Raw genomic sequence first — 23,661 nt, 5'->3', positions numbered from 1 at the left:
TAAAAAATGAAAAATAGTGCTTCTGATAGGTTACCTTTCTATGTTATGGTTTAAAATAGATCTAACCACAGTACAAATACAGTGTTGCCTTAAGTAGAAATTTCTATGCTATATAAACTTTCCTGGATTATTTGTTTTAGAAAATGTTTTACTTCTACTCATTATATATATAATTTTTTAAATTATCTCTACTTTCTACTCTGTACATTTTTAAAAATAGACTCATTGGTTTTGTTTCATTAAAGCTCATTTTCATTATAGCCTGTTGGTATTAAAAAAATAATAATTTGTTTCATCCAATCACTGAATTTCTTTGTAGTTGGACTCGGTGCTGCCCCAACTTGTTGTTCACCGAATAGGAAAATAAATAGTTTTTCAAGATGATGCAAAGTTCAATTTGACACTGTTACCATTAACCCTTTAAAGCCTGATCCAAGAATAAAACAAAACAGAAAATTACTTTTTTTTAGTTTGAAATCCTTATTTGCCTTTTAACAAAATATGTAAAACGAAAAAACAGAAATACATTTTTGATATTAATAATTTATTACTATGCGATAAGTCAAGATTATTTTATGTGTAGTCTTCTACTGGCTGTTATCAGGTATATCTGATTGTGTACAATAGGATTTTGAGCAAAGTTTTTACCATTAAATTATGCAAAAGGTGTCAGACGCAAAACATTTCAGAAACCGTATGTATCAAATATGATACATTTGGCATTATAGGGTTAAAGCTGAGAAATTTAAGTCTAAGAAAGTTATGCATTACTTACTGCATTACTTTAAGTAGTTTTAAAATGGTACTTTTACACTTTTACTTGAGTAAAACGTTTAAGCTGATACTCTTCTACAGAAGTTTTTTTAAACCGTAGTATTTATAATCATACTTGAGTAATAATATTTTTGACACCTCAGGACATAACGTTTGGCTTCATGGGAAGAAAATGTGAGGTATTATCTGAGTGAAAGAACATCGTGCAGAAATATTGAAGCAACATCAAGCAGACGGTGAAGGACTTGACATAAGTTGGTCTCCCAGATGGACAATGACTCTAAGCATTCAGTCACATCTGTTACTGACTTGATGACCGCTACATTGTTCAGACAGCAAGGAAAAACGGTTACATCAAGTCTTTTTAAATGTATATGCACACAGATCTCTTCTCTTGTCAGATAAATTATCAGCATTTATCACTGTTTAAATGTTAAGGTCTGAGAGTAAAGCTGCACCTATCAAGAGATCACTAACAGTGAGTTATCCTATCACCCGGATGATCAGCAGGTTAAATATGTAATAAATACATTTTATAAAATGCATCCATCATTATTTTTTCATCTGTTAAAACATCAGCTGCCTGTAATTTGTCTTTGATTTAGAGTTTAGTATAAAATAATACAAATCTGTTATCAAACGCGTTCATAGAGAAATGTTGAAATTCCTTCAGTTTGCTTCACCATGTGTAAAAATACTACCTCTAGCAAAAAACAAACTTACAGCTCAATTTTTGTTTTTGTTTTTTTGAGAAATAACATTTTTCTGTATTTTTCAAAAACCATCTTGATCTCTGATTTGAGGAGATATCATTGATATATATATATATATATGTATATATATATATATATATATATATATATAGTTTAAAGGTGCCAGTATATTTAGATATGGGCAAAAAAAAGAAAAAACTATTTATGCCAACATAGTTTAATTTTTTATTGTTTATTGAATCATGTCTCGGCTGCCCCATGACAGCATTTGACCAAACAAACTATTTCATATAACTGCTAATCCAGTCCCAGGTCGGTGCATAATACATGCGCTCACCAAATACCAAATTATAAATGCAACTAAACCAGCGGTCACCAACCGTTTTACAGCTGAGGGCTAATTCAGGGGCACTGAGTCACAGGAAGGGCTACCAATACTGAACTATGAATGGCAAGGGTCAACGTTCACCTAAACTTCATACATATCTTTATCGTTTCTTTAAATTTATAATTTTCTTTTAGACATTTTCATTTTTGAAATCTCTATAAATTCTTAAATGCCATATATGATGAAAGGATCTATAACCCAATTAAAAAAAGAAGAGCAACAGAATACAGTGAAATTTCAAACGTAGCTCACTGTTGAGTTGTTCTATTTTCAGAAGACTCTAAGAGCACCCCTTGTGGTCCTTGAGGGCCCCTTGGTGCCCGCGGGCACCATGTTGGTAACCCCTGAACTAAACCATTAGGCCATAATCCACTGGGCAGGTGAGTTGGTCTACAGTAGTTATGCAGACTGCACGGTTTTTTGGTGGCCTTCTATTTATGTGTGTAAACCGATGTTCTGGTTGGTTCCCTGTGTAGAATCAAGGTTTTCCCTTGGCCTATATTGTGTGATAAAATGTTTGAACAGAAGTAATGATAGAGAGATCCTGTTCCATTCACTATGCTGTACTGTTTAGGGGGACAGAAAGCAGGTGCTTCCCCTCCCTACTCTAGACAAGGGTGAAAGGAAGGTCATGAGAAATAAGGATTTCATAAAGCCGCCTCCAAGCTATGGTTAAAACTTATGCTCTTATCGTTCTCCCGTCCTGTTTCTGGTGCGAACGGAATACAGTTATCTGAAATGTTTATCTGAGCAAATTTATGTCCTTTGATGAACTTAAGTGTTTCTCTTGGGAAGATTCAATGTTCATGTGTGTGTATGCTGTGGATTCTTTTTAAATGTAGGGGTGCGATTCTAAATCACACTCAGCTGTATTCAGCTGGTTTGTGCCATTTACTCTGCAGAGTAAAATAAAACGCGTTCTTCCTTGCATATCAACTCTCTGCTCATTTTTACTCCACACCTGCTACGCAGTTTGTAAAACAGGTTGACTTTATTAGCACTGAAAAGGAAACGTAAGAAACTAAGACCTGGAGCCTTTGGATGCAGGGTTCCTTCACAGTCTGGAAATTTAACTTTATAATCAGAGTCTGAATGTAAAAAAAAAAAAGATAAAGATATATGAAAGTGGGTTTTACATTTCCTCTTACTGGGGTGGTTAGCAAACTTTTCAGCTCCTTGACCTGCAGATGTTCATAAAGAGTCACAGCATCAGCACCAACTGTCTAAGTTACTTTTTCATTTTATTAAATCTATTAATCTAGTAAAAATACCAAGATTACTTTTAATTAGAGCATCTGAACAGATAAAAAATGTACGTGAACTCAACTTTAGAAAGCTTTGGAATCAAACTATATTAAAAATGCATATTCAGCATTAAGATGGGAAATAAATGTTTTCTAAACAAGAATAAGGGTGTGATAGACACCAAGCCATGCTTTAAAGTATCTGTATTATATATTAAGACTACAGCTCCTCGCAGAAGCATTGATACCCTTTGATCTTTTTTAATGGCTGCTTATTTTATATGTTATGTGGTAAAACACAAAGTAGTTCATTATTGTGAACTTAAATTATATAAAAAAGCACAATGTTGACAAAATTCATAAGAAGTCACCAGATGACTGAATACTGCCCCCTTGTGTCTCATCAGTATAAATCCAGCTGTTGTTGCCTCAGTGGTGTAGAGAAAACAAAGGAAAATGTGGATGTTTAGGACAGTTACTAGGTTATAAAACCATGTTTTGAACAAATCAATCATTGTAAAACGACAAACCTAAATGGACATTGCCCTCCAATTGAAATGACACGCTGCACAAGGTGACCATTAACCAAAGGAGCAGCCAGACTCCTGCTAGCTCGCTATTATCGAACCGTTTTTTTTTTTTAAATAAAGCTTTACAGTCAGCAGTTTACCATAATCCATGTAGTGGACAAAGTAAGAATGACCCACATGAAAAATGCTCCAACTGCACCAACTCAAAACCTAAAGGCAGACACAACAGAAACATTAAAAAAAATAATTTCAGATTGAGAATATGTCCAATATAGAGGGGGGTGGCGACCAGTGGTTAGGGCATAGGGCCTGAGTTTAAGCCCCCCCTCCCACAGATTTTCACTCTGGGTCCCTGAGCAAAGATCCTCAACCCCCGATTGCTCCCCGGGCGCCCCACAATGGCAGCCCACAGCTCCCAGAGGAAATGAGTTAAATGCAGAGGTGAATTTATCCAATGTGAGATCAATAAAGTTCAATTATTATTCATATTTAGAAAACAATCTTTACAATCACTCTCCATCAATCTGTTTTTGTCTCCCAACACACTTGTTGCTGTAATCTACGGAAGAGGATTAGGGCCACTGAAAAAAAAAAAGTAAACTGATTTTTAAATTTTATTTCAGGGAAAAAAGTCAGAATTCTGAGAAAAAAGTCACAATTCTGAGATTAAAGTCACAATTCTGAGAAAAAAGTCAGAATTCTGAGATTAAAGTCAGAATTCTGAGATTAAAGTCAGAATTCTGACTTTTTTTTCCATATTATACTGAAATAAAATAAAAAAAATCAGTTAACTTTTATTTTTTTTTTCCCAGTGGCCCTGATCCTCTTCCGTAGTAATCACAGTTGAAGACGACTCAACAAAGTTTGGACTCATAGAGGCTGGATACACATACATGCCGCACGTTTCAGACTTTTTATTTGCAAGAAAAGGCTGATACCCAGGTATAATTATCTTTACATTCACAAATATGAGCTACTTTATGTATGGCATAAGATCCCTATTAAAAACAGAACACACTGAAGCTTATGTTTGTCTCCTAAAAAGGTTTTCAACAGTTCAGAAACATTTGCAAGGCATTATTTATTTGGTAGATTTTAAAACACAGCAGGTGTTCAATTGGAGAGGATGATGATGAACTTCAGCAGTGTGATAAACCATCTGTAGTTCAACACTTTCAGCCCAAATGTGCAGAGTCTTACCAACAATAAAAATATGTTTGACGATTTAGTGGTGGGAAAAGTACGGCATTACAAAATAAAGGGACAATGTGTAGGAACCCTGAGGACTGCAGAGGCGTCTCAACATCATTTCTATTTATATCCAGGAGAAAATATTAAATTGTTTTTTTATTAATTCTCTATGCAATCACCTGAACCCCACCCTGGTAGATTACTATTCTGCTCTCACTGTATAGAGATAACACAGTGTAGAAACCGGAGCTCTTTCAGGCGATTTGAGGGGTGGAGAGAAATGTAGAAATACAAACACACATCGACCACATCATTATATCCATTAGACTCCAGAAACCAAAGTGGACGTTTCCGTAAAATCTTCTTCTGGTTTTTCTTCTTTGTATGTTTCTCACATGATTTATAGCTTCAAGGTTGTTTTGAATTTTACAGGAAATGATCAGTAGCTTCAGGAGCATTTCCATCTTCTGAATGTTCCCAGGTGAAGTTTATTTTTCCTTGTAGCATGGTGATAAAGGTGTCAGCAGAAAAAAAAAAAGATGGCCTGCAGATCTGGAGGCTTCGTCCAGCTGATCTCGTTTATAAAATCCATGGTACGAGCATTCACACCAGCATGCTAAAGCTCTCAGCGGTGTCATGCATATATTTAAAGATTTATCCATAATTTCCGACTATAAAGAATTTATCAGAAGCAGCAAACCCCGCCCCCCCGCTCAGGTGTTTGGAGTCTGACACATCCTGATGGTTTCCTGTTTGAGAAACATCCAAGTGCCCACAGTCAGGAGGAAGAGCACAAATACAAACTTAGCTTATAGCAATTTCAGTTTTCCAACACGAGACTGGCACGCAGTGAGGTTTCTGTTTTGAACACAACAGAAATAAATAAGGTTAGTGTGTGCAAAGGTTTGCATCGTCTCTGATGTCTTTATAAAGATGGTCTGTGTGCGAGATGGGCAACAGGCTCGCCCACGCATGCACTCTCACACAACTGTTTCCTGCTGCGAGGCCGCATTTCACGTCCTCTTCCTCATCAGGGAACACCGTCGCCTGAAAGGGAAGAAACGAAACGGCTGCTAAGCTGCGTGCGAGCTTAAAGAGGAAGAACAACAGCGCAGGGTTCTCCTTCACCTTAGTGATGTCACTGGGGGGCCAGACGTCGCCCTGTGTGTGCAGGCTGGCCTGTGCGGGGTCTGTGGCGCTGCAGGCTGTCCAGGATGCTCTCGGCCAGCAGTTTGACGTCCCTGTGGGTCTGTGGGTGCGTGTGAACGAGCTCCAGCTGGTCCAGGCCCCCCTCCTCCAGCAGCATGCTGCAATAACGAGAAGCTGCAGCAACACAAAGACCAAGAGGTGAGCAGCTGGAGCCGAATATACGTCACTGGGGTTTTTCCCAATCTACTAACTGACACAAAGTAAAGTCATTTAACAGTCAGTGGGTAAAGAACACCAAGTTTAAAAATTAATAACTCCTGGTTGGATTTTAGCACATTAACATGCGTAGGAGCCAGATGCTTATTTTATGCTTAGTTTTGAATTTGCCCCAAATTATATATATGGTTGATATTTATATTTCATGTTTTTATTTCATATTGATAAAATATTTGATATTTAATTTAGATTCATGAGTTATATTAATAATTTCTGTTAAAATATGTACAAGGTTAAAATGACGAATTAGAATAATTAAAGGACGTTACTTAGTGGCTTTGAATGATTCTGCGGAGGTGCCCGGTACAGTAGCCATTCTTAGATTGATGCCGTTGGCACTACGGTGGTCTGTGGAGCCTAAGATTTAGAATTATGAAAGTTAAGGAGGCATTTTTTCGTTTGTATTTGTTTACCTTGTCTTTATTGTTTTAAAATAAAAATTTTAAAAAAACGTGAATTCGGTGGAAGATTTTATTTCTTTTGGATCCTGGAACACGCTTCAGCCACAAAAGCTCCAATCTATGCAGAATTTAGATTAGATTTTCAAAAATACCCGACAATGTGCTTTGATCTGAACCAGTCTAGAACTTTTGCCCCATGTTTAAGTTTTATTCAGAATTATCCTGGATTTAGCTGCATTTATCCTCCCATTAACCCTGATTTAGCTGCATTTATCCTCCCATTAACCCTGATTTAGCTGCATTTATCCTCCCATTAACCCTGATTTAGCTGCATTTATCCTCCCACTAACCCTGATTTAGCTGCATTTATCCTCCCATTAACCCTGATTTAGCTGCATTTATCCTCCCATTAACCCTGATTTAGCTGCATTTATCCTCCCATTAACCCCGATTTAGTTCCTTGTACTGATAAAGAGAAGTTTCAAACATGATACTGCCAGCGCCGTGCTTCAGTGTGGATAAAGTGTTTCTCTTCCTGTCACTAAGCAAGTTCAGATTTAAAACCATTCTTATTTTGTTCTACGTTTACCAGCTTATCTTTTTGTCCCCGTCAGCACTCCTCACATGAGCCATGACTGTCTGCAGCTCCTCCATAGTTACTAGGAGTGAGTATTGGGATGGGTGTTGTGATACGACACGCGTCACGATACTTGGGTCAAAGAATATTATCACAATATTGTAATATCACTGTATATAGTGTTATTTTTCGCAGCTGTCAAAATGAATGTACAGACAAATAAGCAAGTGCTGTAAATGTTCATTGGAACATTTTGATCATTTATTTATTTTGGTATCCATGTTGTTTGGGGTTTGAGTCAGTCCTCGTCTTCCACTGTGACTGTCCCAACTACAGGTACGGTGCTGCGCTGCAGAGCTAAAGGGCTGCAGAGGTAACCCATTTACCTCATTGTTTAAGGTAAAATGTTTTCTTTTTTTTAAAAAAAATCGATGCTAGGAAATGAAAAATTTATATTATATCGGGCAGCCGAAAATCAAGATATATCAACAAAATGATTTTTTTCCCTCACACCCCTGATAGTTACTATCTGCAGTTGCGACTGCTTTTGTGAACAATGCTCAGTTTCTCCAGCTTTAAGGCCTGAACACAGCGGTTGGTTAAGACTTTAATTCTCTGATCCGATTTTTTTTCCATTTGTCCCGCTGACTGCGTATAGAGAGACTCCGACTAGGCAGGGTGGGCAGATCTGCATAGATTTATTTTTTACCCACTTCCGTCTCTGTGCTTTACACAAATTAAAACAATTTGCCATATCTGCCTTGAGATGATTATGAAAAGTTATAAAAAAAAAATAACACTGATAGGCCTAAAGAGAAGAAAAACCTAACAATAAACGCTGTGGGGCGGTTTCTATGGCGACTGAGAGGTGATTCTCAGAGAGAGATCAGGGAAGTTTATCCAAGTTTTTCTTTCTTCTTCTCATAAAGAGGCGAGAGAGAAACGCTGCGGTTACCTGCTCTGTCTGCCCCTCCTTTTGTTTTTCTGTGAGGATTTATCTGTTGTTCTGTCCTCCTGAACTCCTACCATGTATTTTTTTATGTTTCATTCACTGTTTTTGCACCAGTCTGTCCTGCTTACTATAAACATGATATCCAACTCCAAAACTGATTCTTTCCCCGTGAGATTAACAGATTTTATTTGTATTTTCCCTCAAAACTTACTTTGTAATCGTGCCTCTCTTCCTGTCAGACCCATGAAATTGCTGCTGAATTGCTGCTTCTATAAAATCGTGTCGGGTGGGATTATCCCCATTGACTTTCAGCGAGCGCTAAACGCCACAACCTCGTCCGACATGATTTTCTGTTGGATCAGATCCAAAATCTGATTTGGTGTGTTCAAGCCTTCATGCAGATGAGCGTTACTTGGCAGGTCAGTAGTTGTGCTCAAATCTTTCCATTGTCAGAGGACTGTTTGAGCAGAGCTCCCTGAAATGGTCAAATCTAGAAATATTGTTCTACAGCCCAACCCTGCTGAAAACATCCCATCCTCCTGAGCCGGCTGCCGTTTTCCTTGGTTTGATAAAGCTGTTCGTTCCCTAGTAAACCTTAGATCTTCAATTGGTTGGGTTTGATGTCATTAAGGAGTATTTAGATGGTAAAATTTTTAAATCCAGTGATATTTGTTGTAATGTAACAGTAAATTGGATAAATACACACAATAAACACTTCTGCAAAGTCTCACCGTTTTTGCTGCACACGTGTTGCATGGCCCAGGCTGCCCACAGCTGGACTCCCGGTGTGTGGAAACACTCCAGCAGGGGGAAAAACGGGTTAAAGGACCTGAAGAACCAGTGAAGGGGAGATTTAGTTTCTATTATGAAATGTTATAAGGTCTTTAAATAACCAATTTGTCCGGCGTATGCTTTTTACTTTATATATAAAAAAAAATTCATGATACATTTGTAAAACAATCGCCATGTGGGATGTGTGTCTCACCTGTAGGCCACCATTTCACACTCGGGCGTGGGCCACTTCATAATGACAGCATGCTAGAGAGGCATGCACAGATAAATCACCACAGTGCTTCATGTGATCCAGATTTAAACTTGAAAGTAGTTCTGCTTTACTCCTACCAGCTGCTCGAGCAGCGTGCACCGCAGACCCGGGCTCAGCACCCAGGCCTCCTCTCCTCGTGATGTCAGGTGTGCGAGGATCCCTGCGGCGAAGTAGCTGACCTCTACCTCGGGGCTGTGCAGCAGAGCGCTGATGTGGTCCAGGAAGCTCTGCACCATCAGCTCCGCATGCAGCTCCCTGACCTCGGCTATGTTGTTCTGCACAGCAGAGGGCCAAGTAGGAATGTTGAGGTCGTAATTTAGAGAAAGGCGCACAGAGTTACTCAGATGAGCAGCAAAAGGCGTGTAAACTCACCAAGAGACCAAGAACCTTCTGCTGGATGGAGGATTCATTTGGGAAAGACTGCAGAGATGGTGAGGGGACACATTACCATACACTGATATCCACATATTTTATGCAAAGATTTACACAGGATTAACTCCTATAGAGGTGGCTGTACAGGCAGCTTTATTTCTGCGTACCTCCAGCACTTTAATGAACAGATCCAAGCCTTGGTTCTCGATAAAATGGCGACACGTTGTAGGCGATTCATCGGTTAGGTTCCAGAGAGCGCTCAGTGTAAACTTCAGGGTTGCATCCACCACGTTCTGGTTTGCCTTCTGACGCACAATGTGCAGCAGTTGCTGCAAAGCAGGAAGAGAGTATTGTAAGCATTTTGTGCAAAAGTGACAATAATTCATGGTGAATTAGTAATCAGCTGTGAGGGGAATGTTACCTTGACGATGAACAGTTCTGCTCCCAGCTGGGCCGTCTGTTCTGTGGACAACTAAAAAAAAAAGAGCAAACAATCGTTAAAAAGATCCAGGAATGAAGAGCAGAGAGTCACAAACAGCATGTGTACCTTAGCAGCCAGTATGGAGATGATAGCCACCGCCATCCTCTGCATGTTTTGATCTTCATGGTTGCAGAGCCACTGCATCACCAGTTTGGCTGCTTCAAACCTTGGGAGGAGAAATGCATGACCAATCACAATCCAGGCCTTTTAGCTGAGGATGCTACATGGTAGGACGTGCATCATCCATGAAGTAGATGCAGGTTTCTGACCTGTTGAATGGTACCTCCTGTAAAATGCGATCGCTGCACAGAGACAGCAGGCAGTTTTTCTGCAACTGCAGAAAGACAAAGCAAAAAAAAAAGCAGAACCTGTAAAAACCTCCGGCTCTGGGTAAACAGATTCCACCAAGAACCATTAATCTAGTTGAAAAAGGTCAAAACAATGAAAGGGAAGCTAAATGTTTTGATTGTTGGAAATTCGTTGTATTCAAATTTTTGAGCTGTTCCAACACGTTTAAAGAAAGTTTCAGATTTACACAGATAAGTTTTGTAGTTTTATGATGTCTGCTAAACCACTGGAAAAGAACCATGCTAAGGACACTTTAGCTTTACTAATTCAGAATAAGGATGGGTCTGATTTAGAAGATTACAGTCTATGCTGCTCCTCAGCAGGACTTCTGTTGAACAAGTGGAGAAAGGAAATGTCTCCTAAAAAAAAGGAAAAAAACACTGAGAATTTCCTAAAACTTTGTTCAACCAGCTAACTGTGAAAAATGACAATTCATAGACAAGACTTCTCTGCCTTACTGCATTTGTTGCACAAAATCAGACTCCCATAAAAATAAGGTACCTTAAGTACAGATGCACTTTGTGATGACAAAAGAATAAGTTTTTGAAAACCGTCCGAACTGTTCGGTACACTCGGTTCGCGTACACTCCAGAGCAGAAGGTGGCGGTACTGCGACCAAAGCCAACTACCAGTAAACAAGAAGAAGAAGCGAAGTAGCGTAGCCGGGTGTAGCAGAAAAAAATCAGTTGTTGTGGAGAATTGTGTGGGCATGGCGAGTGGGAAAGAACAGGAGTTGGAAGACGCGCCAGCAGCACTTTATAGGTCTGCTGTATGGGACCACTTTGCATTTAGAGTGACCTACGATGACGGCGGACAGCAACATGACCAACATGTCATGCTAAGCCCGAAATCCCTCATACTCCGTCAGCGCTCCGCCCCGCTGCGCTCCAGACCGGCTGCTCAAAGCAAAGCCTACAGCCCCCACTGTGGCTCCCGTCCGCTCCGCTCTGAGTTCCTTGGAGATCGTAGAGGGCATACGCCAGATGATTAAATTCAAAGCAGCAAAACATACGGAAATGATGCAGGGTTTCCGCGGATCATTAAAAATAATTACAATTCATTAATTTTTGGGGATTTTTTCATTAATTTCATTAATTTTTATGGGATTTCGGTGTAACAATCAACCGAATCGAACCGAAAACCGTGACCACGAAACCGTGAACCGAACCGTGGATTTTGTGAACCGTTCCACCCCTACAAAAGAATAGATGATATATGCTCCTTTACCTGCTGGTGGTTTGGGAACGCCCTCATGGCCTCCAGGAGGAGCTGGGTGATGGTGCTCAACAGCCGGACCGGCATTCCTGCTGCCAGGTCCTGCTTTGTCAAGTTGAAGACACACGCGCTGGCAGCCAGCTGGACGTTTAGAGTGGCTTGATGGTTCTTCATGCCTAAAACTACGAGCTAAACAAAAATAAATAAATCAAAGGGTTAAGTTATAAGCGTAGAGGGAAGGCACTGGGCCGGTATTTGTTGTTTATGGTAGTAGGTAGGGATGCACGATTTTGGGATTTTGGCCGATATCCGATATGCCGATATTTTAAAACTCATGTAGCCGATGACCGATATCGATACCGATGTTAAAGCTGGACAAAAATAAGTAGTCATTGAAAATAGCAGTTTTGTTATCCATTTCTGACACTTTGAAAAATAATATACTCAAATATATTTTCATATGCTGATATCAAATAGACTTTTAAAAACGCGGTATCGATCTATTTTACTTTCAAAATCTCGTGAAATTTCATCGTTCTGTTACAAACTCTCGTGATATTTTGCAAATTCTTGTGAGATTTTGTTAGTAAAATAGATCGACACCACGTCAATATATCAACATATAAAAATATGGCAACATTTCGTGAATTTTCGGGGGATTTCGTAGCATAACAATGACATATAGCAATATTTCATTAGTAAAAGAGATTGGTATGGTGTTTTTAAATGGCAATATATCAGCATATGAAAATATTGTGATATTTTAGTGTTTCAATATTTTTTCCCTCGTCTTTAGAAGTTTTTAAGTCTGTAAAAAAGACGTTTTTGAGGAAGAAGAAGAAGTAGTATTTTTATTTTTTTTTTAGACTTTAGAAACTCAGAAGCTGATTCAGTTTTAAGGCCGATACCGATAGGGGGCCGATTATATCGTGCATCCCTAGTAGTAGGCATACAGATTTATTTCATGACTAGACAAATGGTTTTATCTTTTCCCGTTAAGGAATGTGTTTCGTAAACTCTTGGTAAATAATAAAGAAATAAACATCCTATGACTTGCCTTTAGAATGTCAGGCCTTGGTTTCTCCATGACATGAGTTAGGCTGAACAGATGAAACAGAGCTTCTCTGACGAAGCCCTCCCTCTCGCTGTAGCGACGCAACGCCTCACAGATCTGAGTCTCGTTAGCTTCTCCTGTTACCTGTTTCCATGCAGAAAAGAGCTCAGCTGTTGAATCTCTGCCCCTCGTTGGCTCTTAGATCCATCTTGTTTCCATTCCTACCTTAAGGTTTCCTTCTCCGGAGAGGAAGTCGGAAAAGCCGGCATCCGTGGCCAAAAGGCCGACAAAGGTCATCCCTGGTCTCTCTTCAACAAACGCCCTGACTGCCGCATCCGTCACCTGCGACACGTGGAGGAAAACAGATATATTGGCTGCGGCCTTTTGAGTTTAGGGACAGAGGAACAGTCATGGACACGCACCTGCTTCCTCCCAGACACATCCAGGGAAACGAGAGCTGGGAGGATCCCGCGCTGTGCCAGCAGCTGACGGGCCACGTCGGAGGTAAACTGCTTATCGTCGCTTATGTCCAGGTGCTGCGTTTTGACCACAAGCAGGTGTTCTCTCACTAAAAGTAATGAGGCTTCCTCTTAAGTTAAACAGCAGCACAGTGATTAGCACTAACCTGCAGTACATTCAGTTGGCCGATGACTCCCAGCAGCTGAGCTGTGCTCATCTCCAGCCTCTTCAGCTGGTGTAGTGTCAGCGAGCGGAGCCGCTCCTTCAGGCCCAGCAGCGGGCTGAGGTTGGTGACGGAGGTATTGGACAGATCCAGGCTCTCCAGCCGAGGCAGGGAGCAAACGTCCACCAGCCCGGAGTCGTAGAAGTCCACGTTAGCTAGAGAGAGTGAGCGCAGACCCAGCAGGGTGCTGAAGCGATAGCGACTTTGCTCCACCAGTGAGCACATGGTGAGTCCGGTTAAGACTAGTCGCTGAAGAGACTCCTGGAGGGTAAAAATAAAAAAGGAGCTGGAAATTAACCTCACATTGTGAGAAGAGAGAACTTAGCCGCCTGAGTGACGTCGGCCATTACTTCACCTGACAGTATTTGTTGGTGGCCAGCCGATGCAGAATGTCGGGGATGGTGAGGTCCGCGTTGACCCTGGTGGCGTCCAGCTCCAGCAGCCTGTGCGGGCATAAAGCTTTCTGGAAGGCCTCGGCAGAGATCCGGGCTGTACGGATACAGGCTCGTCTCAACCGTAGATACTCGCAGTTCCTAAACACCCCCACTGTGCTGTCATTCAGAAGACCTGCAGGAAAACCAAATCCTGCAATCTCAGAGACTTACCGGAATAAGGAAGATACAGTCTCTACACTTGGAAAGTAGATAACAAGGCAGGTTATTTTATTCTTTTGAAAGATTTCAAGAATAGATTCTAGAGTCCTAGGCTGTGTCTAGATGTCCGCCATAACTCCTAAATCCCTCAATCACTATACAGAGCTGGGATATACAGGTGCTGGTCATAAAATTAGAGTATCATGAAAAAGTAGATTGATTTCAGTAATTCCATTTAAAAAGTGAAACTTGTATATTATATTCATACATTACATACAAACTCATATATTTCAGATGTTTATTTTGTTTAATTTTGATGATTACAAATGACAACAAATGAAAATCTCAAATTCATCATATCAGAAAATTAGAATATTACTGAAGACCAATAAAAACAAAGGATTTATAGAAATGTTGGCCAACTGAAAAGTATGAATATGAAAAGTATGAGCATGTACAGCACTCAGTATTTAGTTGGGCCTCCTTTGGCCTGTATTACTGCAGCAATGCGGCGTGGCATGGAGTCGATCAGTCTGTGGCACTGCTCAGGTGTTATGATAGCCCAGGTTGCTCTAATAGTGGCTTTTAGCTCTTCTGAATTGTTGGGTCTGGTGTATTGCATCTTCTTCTTCACAATACCCCATAGATTTTCTATGGGGTTAAGGTCAGGAGAGTTTGCTGGCCAATTAAGAACAGGGATACCATGGTCCTTCAACCAGGTACTGGTAGCTTTGGCACTGTGTGCAGGTGCCAAGTCCTGTTGGAAAATGAAATCTGCATCTCCAAAAAGTTGGTCAGCTGCAGGAAGCATGAAGTGCTCTAAAACTTCCTGGTATGTGGCTGCGTTGACCCTGGACCTCAGAAAACACAATGGACCAACACCAGCAGATGACATGGCACCCCAAACCATCACTGACTGTGGAAACTTTACACTGGACTTCAAGCAACGTGGATGAAGTGCCTCTCTTCTTTTCCTCCAGACTCTGGGACCTTGATTTCCAAAGGAAATGCAAAATTTACTTTCATCAGAGAACATGACTTTGGACCAATCACCAGCAGTCCAGTCCTGTTTCTCTTTAGCCCAGGCAAGACGCTTCTGACGCTGTCTGTGGTTCAAGAGTGGCTTGACACAAGGAATGCGACAGCAGAAACCCATGTCTTTCATACGTCTGTGTGTGGTGGTTCTTGAAGCACTCACTCCAGCTGCAGTCCACTCTTTGTGAATCTCCCCCACATTTTTGAATGGGTTTTGTTTCACAATCCTCTCCAGGGTGCGGTTATCTCTCTTGCTTGTACACTTTTTTCGACCACATCTTTTCCTTCCCTTCGCCTCTCTATTAATGTGCTTGGACACTGAGCTCTGTGAACAGCCAGCCTCTTTAGCGATGACCTTTTGTGTCTTGCCCTCCTTGTGCAAGGTGTCGATGGTCGTCTTTTGGACAACTGTCAAGTCAGCAGTCTTCCCCATGATTGTGTAGCCTATAGAACTAGACTGAAAGACCATTTAAAGGCTTTTGCAGGTGGTTTGAGTTAATTAGCTGATTAGAGTGTGGCACCAGGGGCCATCAATTTTGAACCTTTTCACAATATTCTAATTTTCTGATATGATGAATTTGAGATTTTCATTTGTTGTCATTTGTAATCATCAAAATTAAACAAAATAAACATCTGAAATATATGAGTTTGTATGTAATGTATGAATATAATATACAAGTTTCACTTTTTAAATGGAATTACTGAAATCAATCTACTTTTTCATGATATTCTAATTTTATGACCAGCACCTGTATAATGGACTTTATAGTGAACCGAGTTAACTGACGGTTCAGAGAGATGATCACTACTTCTCGCTCCCCAATGGTCATGCGTCTCGCCCCCCCGCATGCTGTGCCTGCGCCATCTTGATCATCTTGATCACTACTTTTCAAGTTGCATTGTGGAAAATTTCAAGTCCATTACTTTTTCATCCAATAGACGTTCAGACACTCATTTAAAATAATCCAATCACTATGTTATGCTCTATAGTACGGTGGCCCTGAAGTACAAACTGCAACTACAAATCTAAAAGCGCAACTACATTGCGCTTTGCTTTATGTAGTTGCGCTTTTAGATTTGTAGTTGCAGTTTGCACTTCAGGGCCACCGTAGAATAGCCCTATATAGAGACACAGCCCTATAGTCCTGGTATGCATCGCATGCTGGGTAATCACGTCAATAACGCCTTCTCTTGATCTGACTACAAGTTTTGAAGAGGTTAATAATTTTGAATGTTGTTAGGCATATTTGTGTGGGTGGATGAGAAATATTCAAGTGTTATTTCTTTAGAAAGCAAAGCAAAAAGTATAAATAATGCAGTAATTTCAACAATAACATATGAGAAAAGAAAAAATCTTAATGGAAACACTTTTTCCACCTCGACAACAAAAGAAGAATACAAAGATGGAGAGTGTGCTCCTTTTAGAAGAACAAAACACCTTTAACTTCAAGTGACAATGAGTTTTAGAAATGTAAATACCTCTATGGGGAAATGAAGCTGTTGGCTTTATAGGCTGTTTAATGATAATACATCTGTCATCATAAACTAGTTGTTTTTTTTTTAGATCAGGTTTACCTTCAGTGGCCATCTTGGCCAGAAGCTGATCTGCCAGCTCCTGAGGGAAGATCACAGCCTCCCTGAAGCACAGGGAGCCATCAGGCAGCTTGGTGCAGAAACACTCCAGGTTCTGGCTCACATAGGTGAGGCACAGGTCTGTCAGGGAGGCTGGAGAGGCATCATCCTGGATACACGAGGAAAAGAGCTTTGATAATCAGATTTTATAAACGAACCCAAAAAAGATTGGTGGAAAAAGAAACTGCATACTTACCGCGTTTAAAAACAAAGAGGCCATAGCCATGGTTTAGTCTGTGAATCCAACAGCGACCGGAGTCAGAAAGAGCCAGATGGACGGAGCCTTTCACTTTCCCTTTCACCCGCCTGTTCAGATACACCTGAGGGGGCAGGAACCTGAGGCGGACGGTGAGCCTAAACCCAACAACCTGCTAGCTAGCTAGCTAGCTCACTTGTTGTTGCATCGGAGCTGGGAAAGCTCGCGCGCTGCTAAAACAGCCCGAACAGTCAGACGAGGCGGGATTCATACCGACCGACAACATAAGCGACACTAAACCTGCGAAATGGGGAACTAGTGAAGATTTCACCGCCAGTGACGTCTGTTTCCTTTTTCTTTTTTTCCTCGTTCTGAAGCAAGAGAGAGAGAGGTCTGTAAACAAAGGTCACGACACAGGAAGTACATTAGTAGAACCCGACGGCTGCTCTACGGAAGCCCGCAGAGGATAGTTATGAAAGAGCTAATGCTCCTCGGTTTTTAAAGGTTAGCTAGAATTAGCTAACTCTCAGAGCGGCTTCAACTCTAGCAGAACCACTCTGAGTTTTCCAGAAGAAGAAGCGGACCAGTTGACATTCAAAAACCTCGCAGTAGAGCAAGGTCAAGCGGCTCAGCCTTCAGCACGTTGGTGCTGCGCGCGCGGCGGACCTGAGAAAGATGGCGGGCCTTATTAACTTTGAGGATGAAAATGAGGTGAAACAGTTTCTGGATAATTTAGGGGTAGAGTACAGCTTCCAGTGCTACAAGGAGAAGGACCCTGAAGGTAACTAATAGCTCTTTTATCCAGTTTTATATTCTTAGGTTCTAATTATACCATTCTATGTTATTTTAAAATGTTGGATGGATGATTTTTTCTTATATAATGTTTTTCTTATTTCACAGTTATGTTTATATTTATTCCCCTTCATATAGTTCAGTTTTTCTATTACGGCTATTAACTTTTTACAGTTCTGAGTTTATTTTGTTTATCATTTTATATTATTTAAAATTTATTTTATTTGCTAATACTACCGGTATTTTAGTTTATGTTATTTTGCTGTTTATTTTGCTTGAAGGTATTGCATTTTGTTAAACTTCTTTAGTTAGTGTTATTTAATTATGTGATGTTATATATGTGGACCCACTGTATATACTATATAAACACCCCATGCACCTTTTTCTTCTTTTTTAATATCTGAGCTGATGTAAAGAGTAAATTTATCCACTGTGAGATCAATAAAGTCAATCAATCAATATCTCAAGACGTATATATGTAGATAGAAATGTTTTATTATTTATTTGCTTTCAGTGTTATTCTACACATTGACTGTCTCTCCCTTTCTGATGCTTCTCCATAGGGTGCCAGAGGCTAGCAGACTATTTGGAGGGTGTAAAGAAAAACTATGATTCTGCAGCACAGGTCCTCAAACATAACTGTGAGACAAATGGACACTCAGAGAGCTGCTATAAGATTGGAGCGTACCATGTCACCGGAAAAGGTACTTAAACAGTTCTCTAGCAGTTCTCTTGCCATAGATCTGACTATAATTGATCTAAAACCAAACACATCATTTGAGGGTATAAATATATATATATATTGTTTCCCTCTGTGGACAAATACATCATGTTAAGCATTGCAACCTTGTAGACCAAATGAAAACAGTTAAACTCTGGGCAAATGCACTAGACATCTTCCAGGCATGTGAGGAAAACTAGCAGCAGTTCAGCGAACAGGAAGAGTGAACGGTAGCCGGCGCGCGGATGACGTCATACACACTCCACTTTGTTTTAAAAAAATATAAATGTTAAAAATATACCGCGGATGTCTGGGGGACAGTGATTCGCCTACATGTTATGAATGCTGGCGTACCATAAAGAATAAATTATGAATGGTTTAGTTTGTGCCTTCAAGTCGTTGCACATAGGAAGACATTACCTGGTAATAACGTAAAATCAAGGGCCCAATGTAAAGAAAAAACGGCGTTCCGCTTTAATAAGTACTTTTGATTCATTCATTCAATTTTGATTTAAGCTGATAATTAGTATTAATTCTTAGACTTTTATAGTAATTGATTAGTCTAGTGATTATGAATTTTGAATAATCTAAAAAAAATTACTTGGTTAAATAAATTCCTTCAGTTAAAATAATTCTGGGAACTTGAAAATGAATTATAAAAACATGTTAAAAATGTTAAATTAATTGCTTACAATGTTGTAATTTAATGACAAAGTTCATATCAGTAACGAGGTTCTTACAAGTTTATTAATTTTTTACTACAGAATTTGAATCTAGTGAAGCTAAAATGATTCCCTAAGTAGTAAACGAATCACTTCTTTTACTAAATGAGTTGATCAGTTTTTCAGTAATTGATTGCTATTAATTGGATGGATTGTTTTAGCTTTATATTGGATCTCTAATAAAGTCCTGAATGTGTTCACCAGGCGGAGTGACAGAGTGTCTAAAAACAGCCTACTCCTGCTTCATGCGCTCCTGCAAAACCGGAGGAAAGAAGTCCATCGACGCCTGCCATAACGTTGGTCTGTTAGCCCACGACGGGCGAGCTCTGGAGGGGGGCCCTGATGTCACCGTGGCTCGGGAGTACTACGAAAAGGCCTGCGCCGGCGGCTTCGCTCCGTCCTGCTTCAACCTCAGCACCCTGTTCATCGAGGGCAACTCCAAGGGGCTGGCACCCAACATGAGTCAAGCCTTTAAGTTCGCCAGCAGGGCCTGTGAGCTGGGACACGTGTGGGGGTGCGCCAACGCCAGTCGGATGTGCAGGCTCGGGGACGGAACAGAGAAGGACGAGAAGAAGGCAGAGGAGCTTAAGAATCGAGCCAAGGAGCTGCACGGTTTAGAAAAAGAAAGGCAGCTGAAATTTGGGGAGTGATTTAACACGTTCCCATGTAATTCTATTTTTATTTCCGTTTATCCACAAATGTTTTCCTCCAGACTGTCTGCTTGGAGAATAGCTGGATCATCAGATGTAAGAGGTGGTAATAATGTGTCTTTGAATGCATCTCTTTGCCTCATTACAGTCTGTAGATGTAAGATTGCCAGAACTGTGTACATTTGTATGATATACAAAATAGTCATTTTCAAAACAATAAATTGATTAAAAGTTGTACATTGTTTTTCTTTTACTTCTTCTATATTTGGTCCGTAAAGATGTACAGATTAGATTAGATCAGGAAGACATCATCAATGTTTTTAAACTGTTTCCTGAGAGAAATGTGGGCACAGTAACCAGGATCAATACAAGTGTCTGAATTTAGTTTTACTTTTTCTGTCATTCAAAGCTTTAAATGATGAACTAGGGATGCACAGCTTGGTTCAAAGGTGAGACAACCGGGTTGCATCATCACTTAGATACAGACGTCAGGAATACTTGAGGCTGGTTGGGCAGAGAACCGCTTTTTTGGCTCTTTGTTGAGATCTTGAATTTGTTAAATATCAGCTACTGGTTCTGATTTTAAACAGCCTTAACTGCTTTATGGGAATTAAAACAATTCTTTATATTTCTGAAGACTAATGTTGACTTTGCTTTATCAGGCAAACCATTTCTGATGTATGTTTGGGATTATTATCATGCAGGAACGCCCGACTGCCCTTTATTGACCTATATACTGATTTAGAGTGGAAGAGTCTGTACCTCTTCATTCATTTCAGTGAATCACTAGCCTAAAAGATCTCAGCATAATGCTTCCACTCTCATGCTTGACTGTTATTGAACCAGTAGCAAAAAAATTAAGTGCATACATGGAAGTACTCTTCTGTGCATCATCTCTGTGCTCAAAATCCTTTCAAAAATGGTCTTATGATAATGGCATCATAGCTTTATAAGAGAGATACATGCTATTATCAAAACCAACAAAGGGAATTATTGAAAATACATCCCTAGTGTTCTGATCTGTTATTATTTTGCTTGTTTGAAATTCTGTGATATTCTGATTTACATGTAGAATTTTTGTTTTAAGCTTTACAAACTAATGAAGAGGGCTTGTTCTCTTCTGGGAACTCCTCTAGAACCTCAAGAAATGATTCTGTTAACATCAATTCTTCATAAAATGAACATCATTATAGACATCGTCTTCAATGGAATGTCGTACAATAGTGTCTTTGAAACCTATTAAGAGTTGCTGTAAGACCTGGAAACCACTATAAAAGTTAAAACCCTTCATTTACCTTAACCCTTTATGGGGAAAGTTACAGTTTTTGATCAAATGGAGTCCCCCCCCATCCCCAAGTGAGGTCTAGAAGCATAAGATCTATATTCAGCCATTCAGCAAAGATCCTGCTACATGGCTGTACATCTTATTTTGGTATTTGACCAATTAGATGAGCCCTTGATGATATATTACGTACTGTAAATTAAGTTGGAAAAAAAAGTTAACTCAAGAAAAAAAGTAAATAGCTAATTGAAAAGTTAATAAGCCTACTTAATAATTATATTTAGGTTTATGAACTAAGAAATGTAAGTTCCAGTATCAGCAGTATCTTTTACTGTCAGTGTTTTGTTATTTTTCTTAATGTATTTGGGAAAGTTCTTGTTTCTTGCTATTACACTGACATTCATTTTTGACATCAAAATATAATTTTTTTATGTTTTCAAATTATTTCAATGGGTGCCCTATAAAGGGTCATTGTGTTTTTGAATTGATATACCGCATCTAACCACTAGATGGCAGCAGAACCAAACAATTGAACTTTAATTTCAAATCTAACTAGAAGCTTTCTGTTTTGTTACATCCCGCCTGCAACAATAGACAAAGAGAAACGTTGATACCATCTGTCGAACCGCCACTGTACGAGTCAACAATGACGCCGACAAAAGACCAGTGTACTTAAAGATAGTAAAGGCGGTCTGCTGAGGATGACGGGCATCCTGCCCCAGTTTGCACCCTGGAAGCTCCGCCCGTCCTCCGTGCGCCTCCTCAGTCCTCATTCAAAACAGAGCACAGCTGTTGCGGGGCGCACTGTTGTGCTGCGGAGCGCTGTGGTTTATTCCGGGCATCGGAGCGCCGTCCTCTGATGGAATATCATCCCACGGAGACAGCGGGAAAGGGCGCCTTAAGGTGAGCTGCAACACAAATGGTTCTCCCGGGGGGGTTGATTATCGTGAGCTGCATCATTCGGTAATCCCCCCCAAACAGCGTCGTGTTAGCTAGCTAACACAATCCCCGCGGGTACTTTTGGGTGTGTTTGTTTTTACACCCAGGATGCTCCTTTTTCTAGCAGTTAATCAGCGTGAATCCCTGATGGAGGGCTGGTAGAAACGATGCGCTTTATGACGGGATGGATCCTGTTTGTGGTTAAAACAGTTTGCATCTGTAGCTAGATGCAAAGATGTTAAATGCTTCCCTTTAATCGCGTCTCTACTCAAACCAGGTGGATAGAAAGCATCGCGCTGCGTGCAGAGATGGGTTGGTGTGATGCCAGCAGTAAATCATGCGCCCCTCTTCCTCACAGGCTAGTGAGTGAAGCTAGTTAGCGGTGACATGCTAATATGGAGGCGTAGGAACAGCAGCGGGGAGAGCCTCGGGCTGAGCTTTGCTCATTTTTATATGTTTTCTTTTCGTTCATCTTCAGCGTGTGATTGAAAGGCGGCTGAGTTCAGGCGGGGCGTGGAGGTTAGTTAGCCGTGGGACAGCCTGCTGCTGCTAGCAGCTACTGCAGGGTCCCTACCTGCTGCTCACGGACTGACCCCCCCCGCTGCACGGGGCTCCTCCGGGGAGCGGGCTGGCTGGGTGTGGCGGGGGGGTTCAACCACCGGGGGCAGCTTTGGCTCCTCCTGACCAGCATGTCGGGAAAATCTAAAGAATCAGGGAAAAAAAAAATAAAATATAAAATGAATATATATATATATATATATATATATATATATATATATATATTATTATTATTTTTTATTTTTTTTTTTTTCTCACCATTTAGAAATAGACCTACAGAATATTTAAGTATATATATATATATATATATATTTTTTTTTTTTTCTCACCATTTAGAAATAGACCTACAGAATATTTAAGTTAAAAATGTTAAAGATATGCTTCTCTTGTTGCTCCGATGCCATTTTTTGGCCCTGATACCTGGCTGTGCAGTATTGCCCCATTCTGATACCATCCGTTTGAAATTGATGTGTGTGTTTATATATAAAGAACTGCATTCTACTTGGATGTAAAATAATTGCCATCACGGCTTTGTCAAGCTGCTGCCTCCCTTTATGAAGCAGGAAAAAGACTAAAACAAAGTGAATCCAGTAGAACTTTTTATTGCCTACCTGGAATGGGTGACAATAGTTGAATAAACTTTTGGCTCTCAGAATGGTATTGTGCCCTATTTGTTGGTACTCGCCGATACTGATACCACCATTTTAGTGCTGAATTGGTGCCCCGCCTGATACTAGGATCAGTATCGGTGCTACACTTTTCTAAACTCAATCACATAGAATTTGAATTTACTGTATTGTCATTACACTGCCACAAGTACATATGGGTGGATTTAGGAAATTTGGGGCCCTAGGCAAAGACAGGCAGGGGCCCCTCTGAATGGAGAAGACAACACATAAAACAGTCCCATTCTACAGATAGAGAAATGTTAATAGAATAGACATCCATTATCTGTTCTAGGTTGTGTCCCTCTCTTCTTGTCCCTTTTCTTCTTGTTTTCCTCTCTATGTTTTGTACTCAGCTGACTTTTCATGCTGTCTCTAAAGGAATGAAAGATTTTTTCCAAGCACTAAGCTCGCTTAGCTGATTGCTCCTTCCTGTGTTTCCAAAAGTAAATAACCCAGTCCTTCTTTTCACTGTAGACAAGCC

At 40.2% G+C, this 23,661-nt stretch overlaps 3 protein-coding genes across 7 annotated transcripts in view; 2 read left to right on the top strand and 1 right to left on the bottom strand.

Annotated features, from left to right (window-relative positions):
* Positions 1-5,846: 5,846 nt before the first annotated feature.
* Positions 5,847-17,031, bottom strand: zyg11 (zyg-11 homolog (C. elegans)). The gene is made up of 18 exons (XM_038309069.1): positions 16,849-17,031; positions 16,596-16,761; positions 13,748-13,959; positions 13,336-13,653; positions 13,133-13,246; positions 12,936-13,052; positions 12,714-12,854; positions 11,669-11,845; positions 10,363-10,427; positions 10,160-10,259; positions 10,034-10,084; positions 9,780-9,941; positions 9,613-9,660; positions 9,318-9,515; positions 9,181-9,233; positions 8,927-9,024; positions 5,969-6,163; positions 5,847-5,887 (listed from the first exon to the last, which is right to left on the bottom strand). The coding sequence occupies exons 1-17, from the start codon at positions 16,876-16,878 to the stop codon at positions 5,979-5,981; spliced, it is 2,235 nt and encodes a 744-aa protein (XP_038164997.1). The 5' UTR covers positions 16,879-17,031; the 3' UTR covers positions 5,847-5,887; positions 5,969-5,978.
* On the top strand, positions 16,688-19,968 carry LOC119799259 (cytochrome c oxidase assembly factor 7). Its single transcript, XM_038309071.1, has 3 exons — positions 16,688-17,629; positions 18,204-18,344; positions 19,288-19,968. The coding sequence occupies exons 1-3, from the start codon at positions 17,524-17,526 to the stop codon at positions 19,731-19,733; spliced, it is 693 nt and encodes a 230-aa protein (XP_038164999.1). The 5' UTR covers positions 16,688-17,523; the 3' UTR covers positions 19,734-19,968.
* A 1,661-nt stretch (positions 19,969-21,629) lies between these two features.
* Positions 21,630-23,661, top strand: part of ralgps2 (Ral GEF with PH domain and SH3 binding motif 2) — a 142,243-nt gene continuing 140,211 nt past the window's right edge. For 3 of the 5 annotated variants that reach the window (XM_038309087.1, XM_038309085.1, XM_038309082.1), the window contains exon 1: positions 21,631-21,918. The gene's annotated coding sequence lies outside the window, so the exon portion shown is untranslated. Of the gene's footprint in view, positions 21,919-23,661 lie in introns of all 5 variants that reach the window. The other 2 variants (XM_038309084.1, XM_038309086.1) reach the window with 1 other exon arrangement.

This window comes from Cyprinodon tularosa, unplaced genomic scaffold (assembly GCF_016077235.1).
Source record: "Cyprinodon tularosa strain WSP-4 unplaced genomic scaffold, ASM1607723v1 ctg656, whole genome shotgun sequence".
In the NCBI taxonomy this organism is placed as follows: domain Eukaryota; kingdom Metazoa; phylum Chordata; class Actinopteri; order Cyprinodontiformes; family Cyprinodontidae; genus Cyprinodon; species Cyprinodon tularosa.
The sequence above is the reverse complement of the archived record's forward strand: the minus strand, read 5'-3'. Positions and strand labels throughout refer to the sequence as shown.

Bases quoted from the DNA above. Each gene is read 5' to 3' on its own strand.
- LOC119799259 (XM_038309071.1), top strand. From the start codon at position 17,524: ATGGCGGGCCTTATTAACTTTGAGGATGAAAATGAGGTGAAACAGTTT. The intron at 17,630-18,203 runs GTAACTAATAGC...GCTTCTCCATAG, and splicing joins CAAGGAGAAGGACCCTGAAG to GGTGCCAGAGGCTAGCAGAC. The intron at 18,345-19,287 runs GTACTTAAACAG...TGTGTTCACCAG, and splicing joins GTACCATGTCACCGGAAAAG to GCGGAGTGACAGAGTGTCTA.
- zyg11 (XM_038309069.1), bottom strand. From the start codon at position 16,878: ATGGCTATGGCCTCTTTGTTTTTAAACGCG. The intron at 10,428-11,668 runs GTAAAGGAGCAT...GTCTTTCTGCAG, and splicing joins CGTTCCCAAACCACCAGCAG to TTGCAGAAAAACTGCCTGCT. The intron at 9,025-9,180 runs GTGAGACACACA...CTGGTTCTTCAG, and splicing joins TGTGAAATGGTGGCCTACAG to GTCCTTTAACCCGTTTTTCC.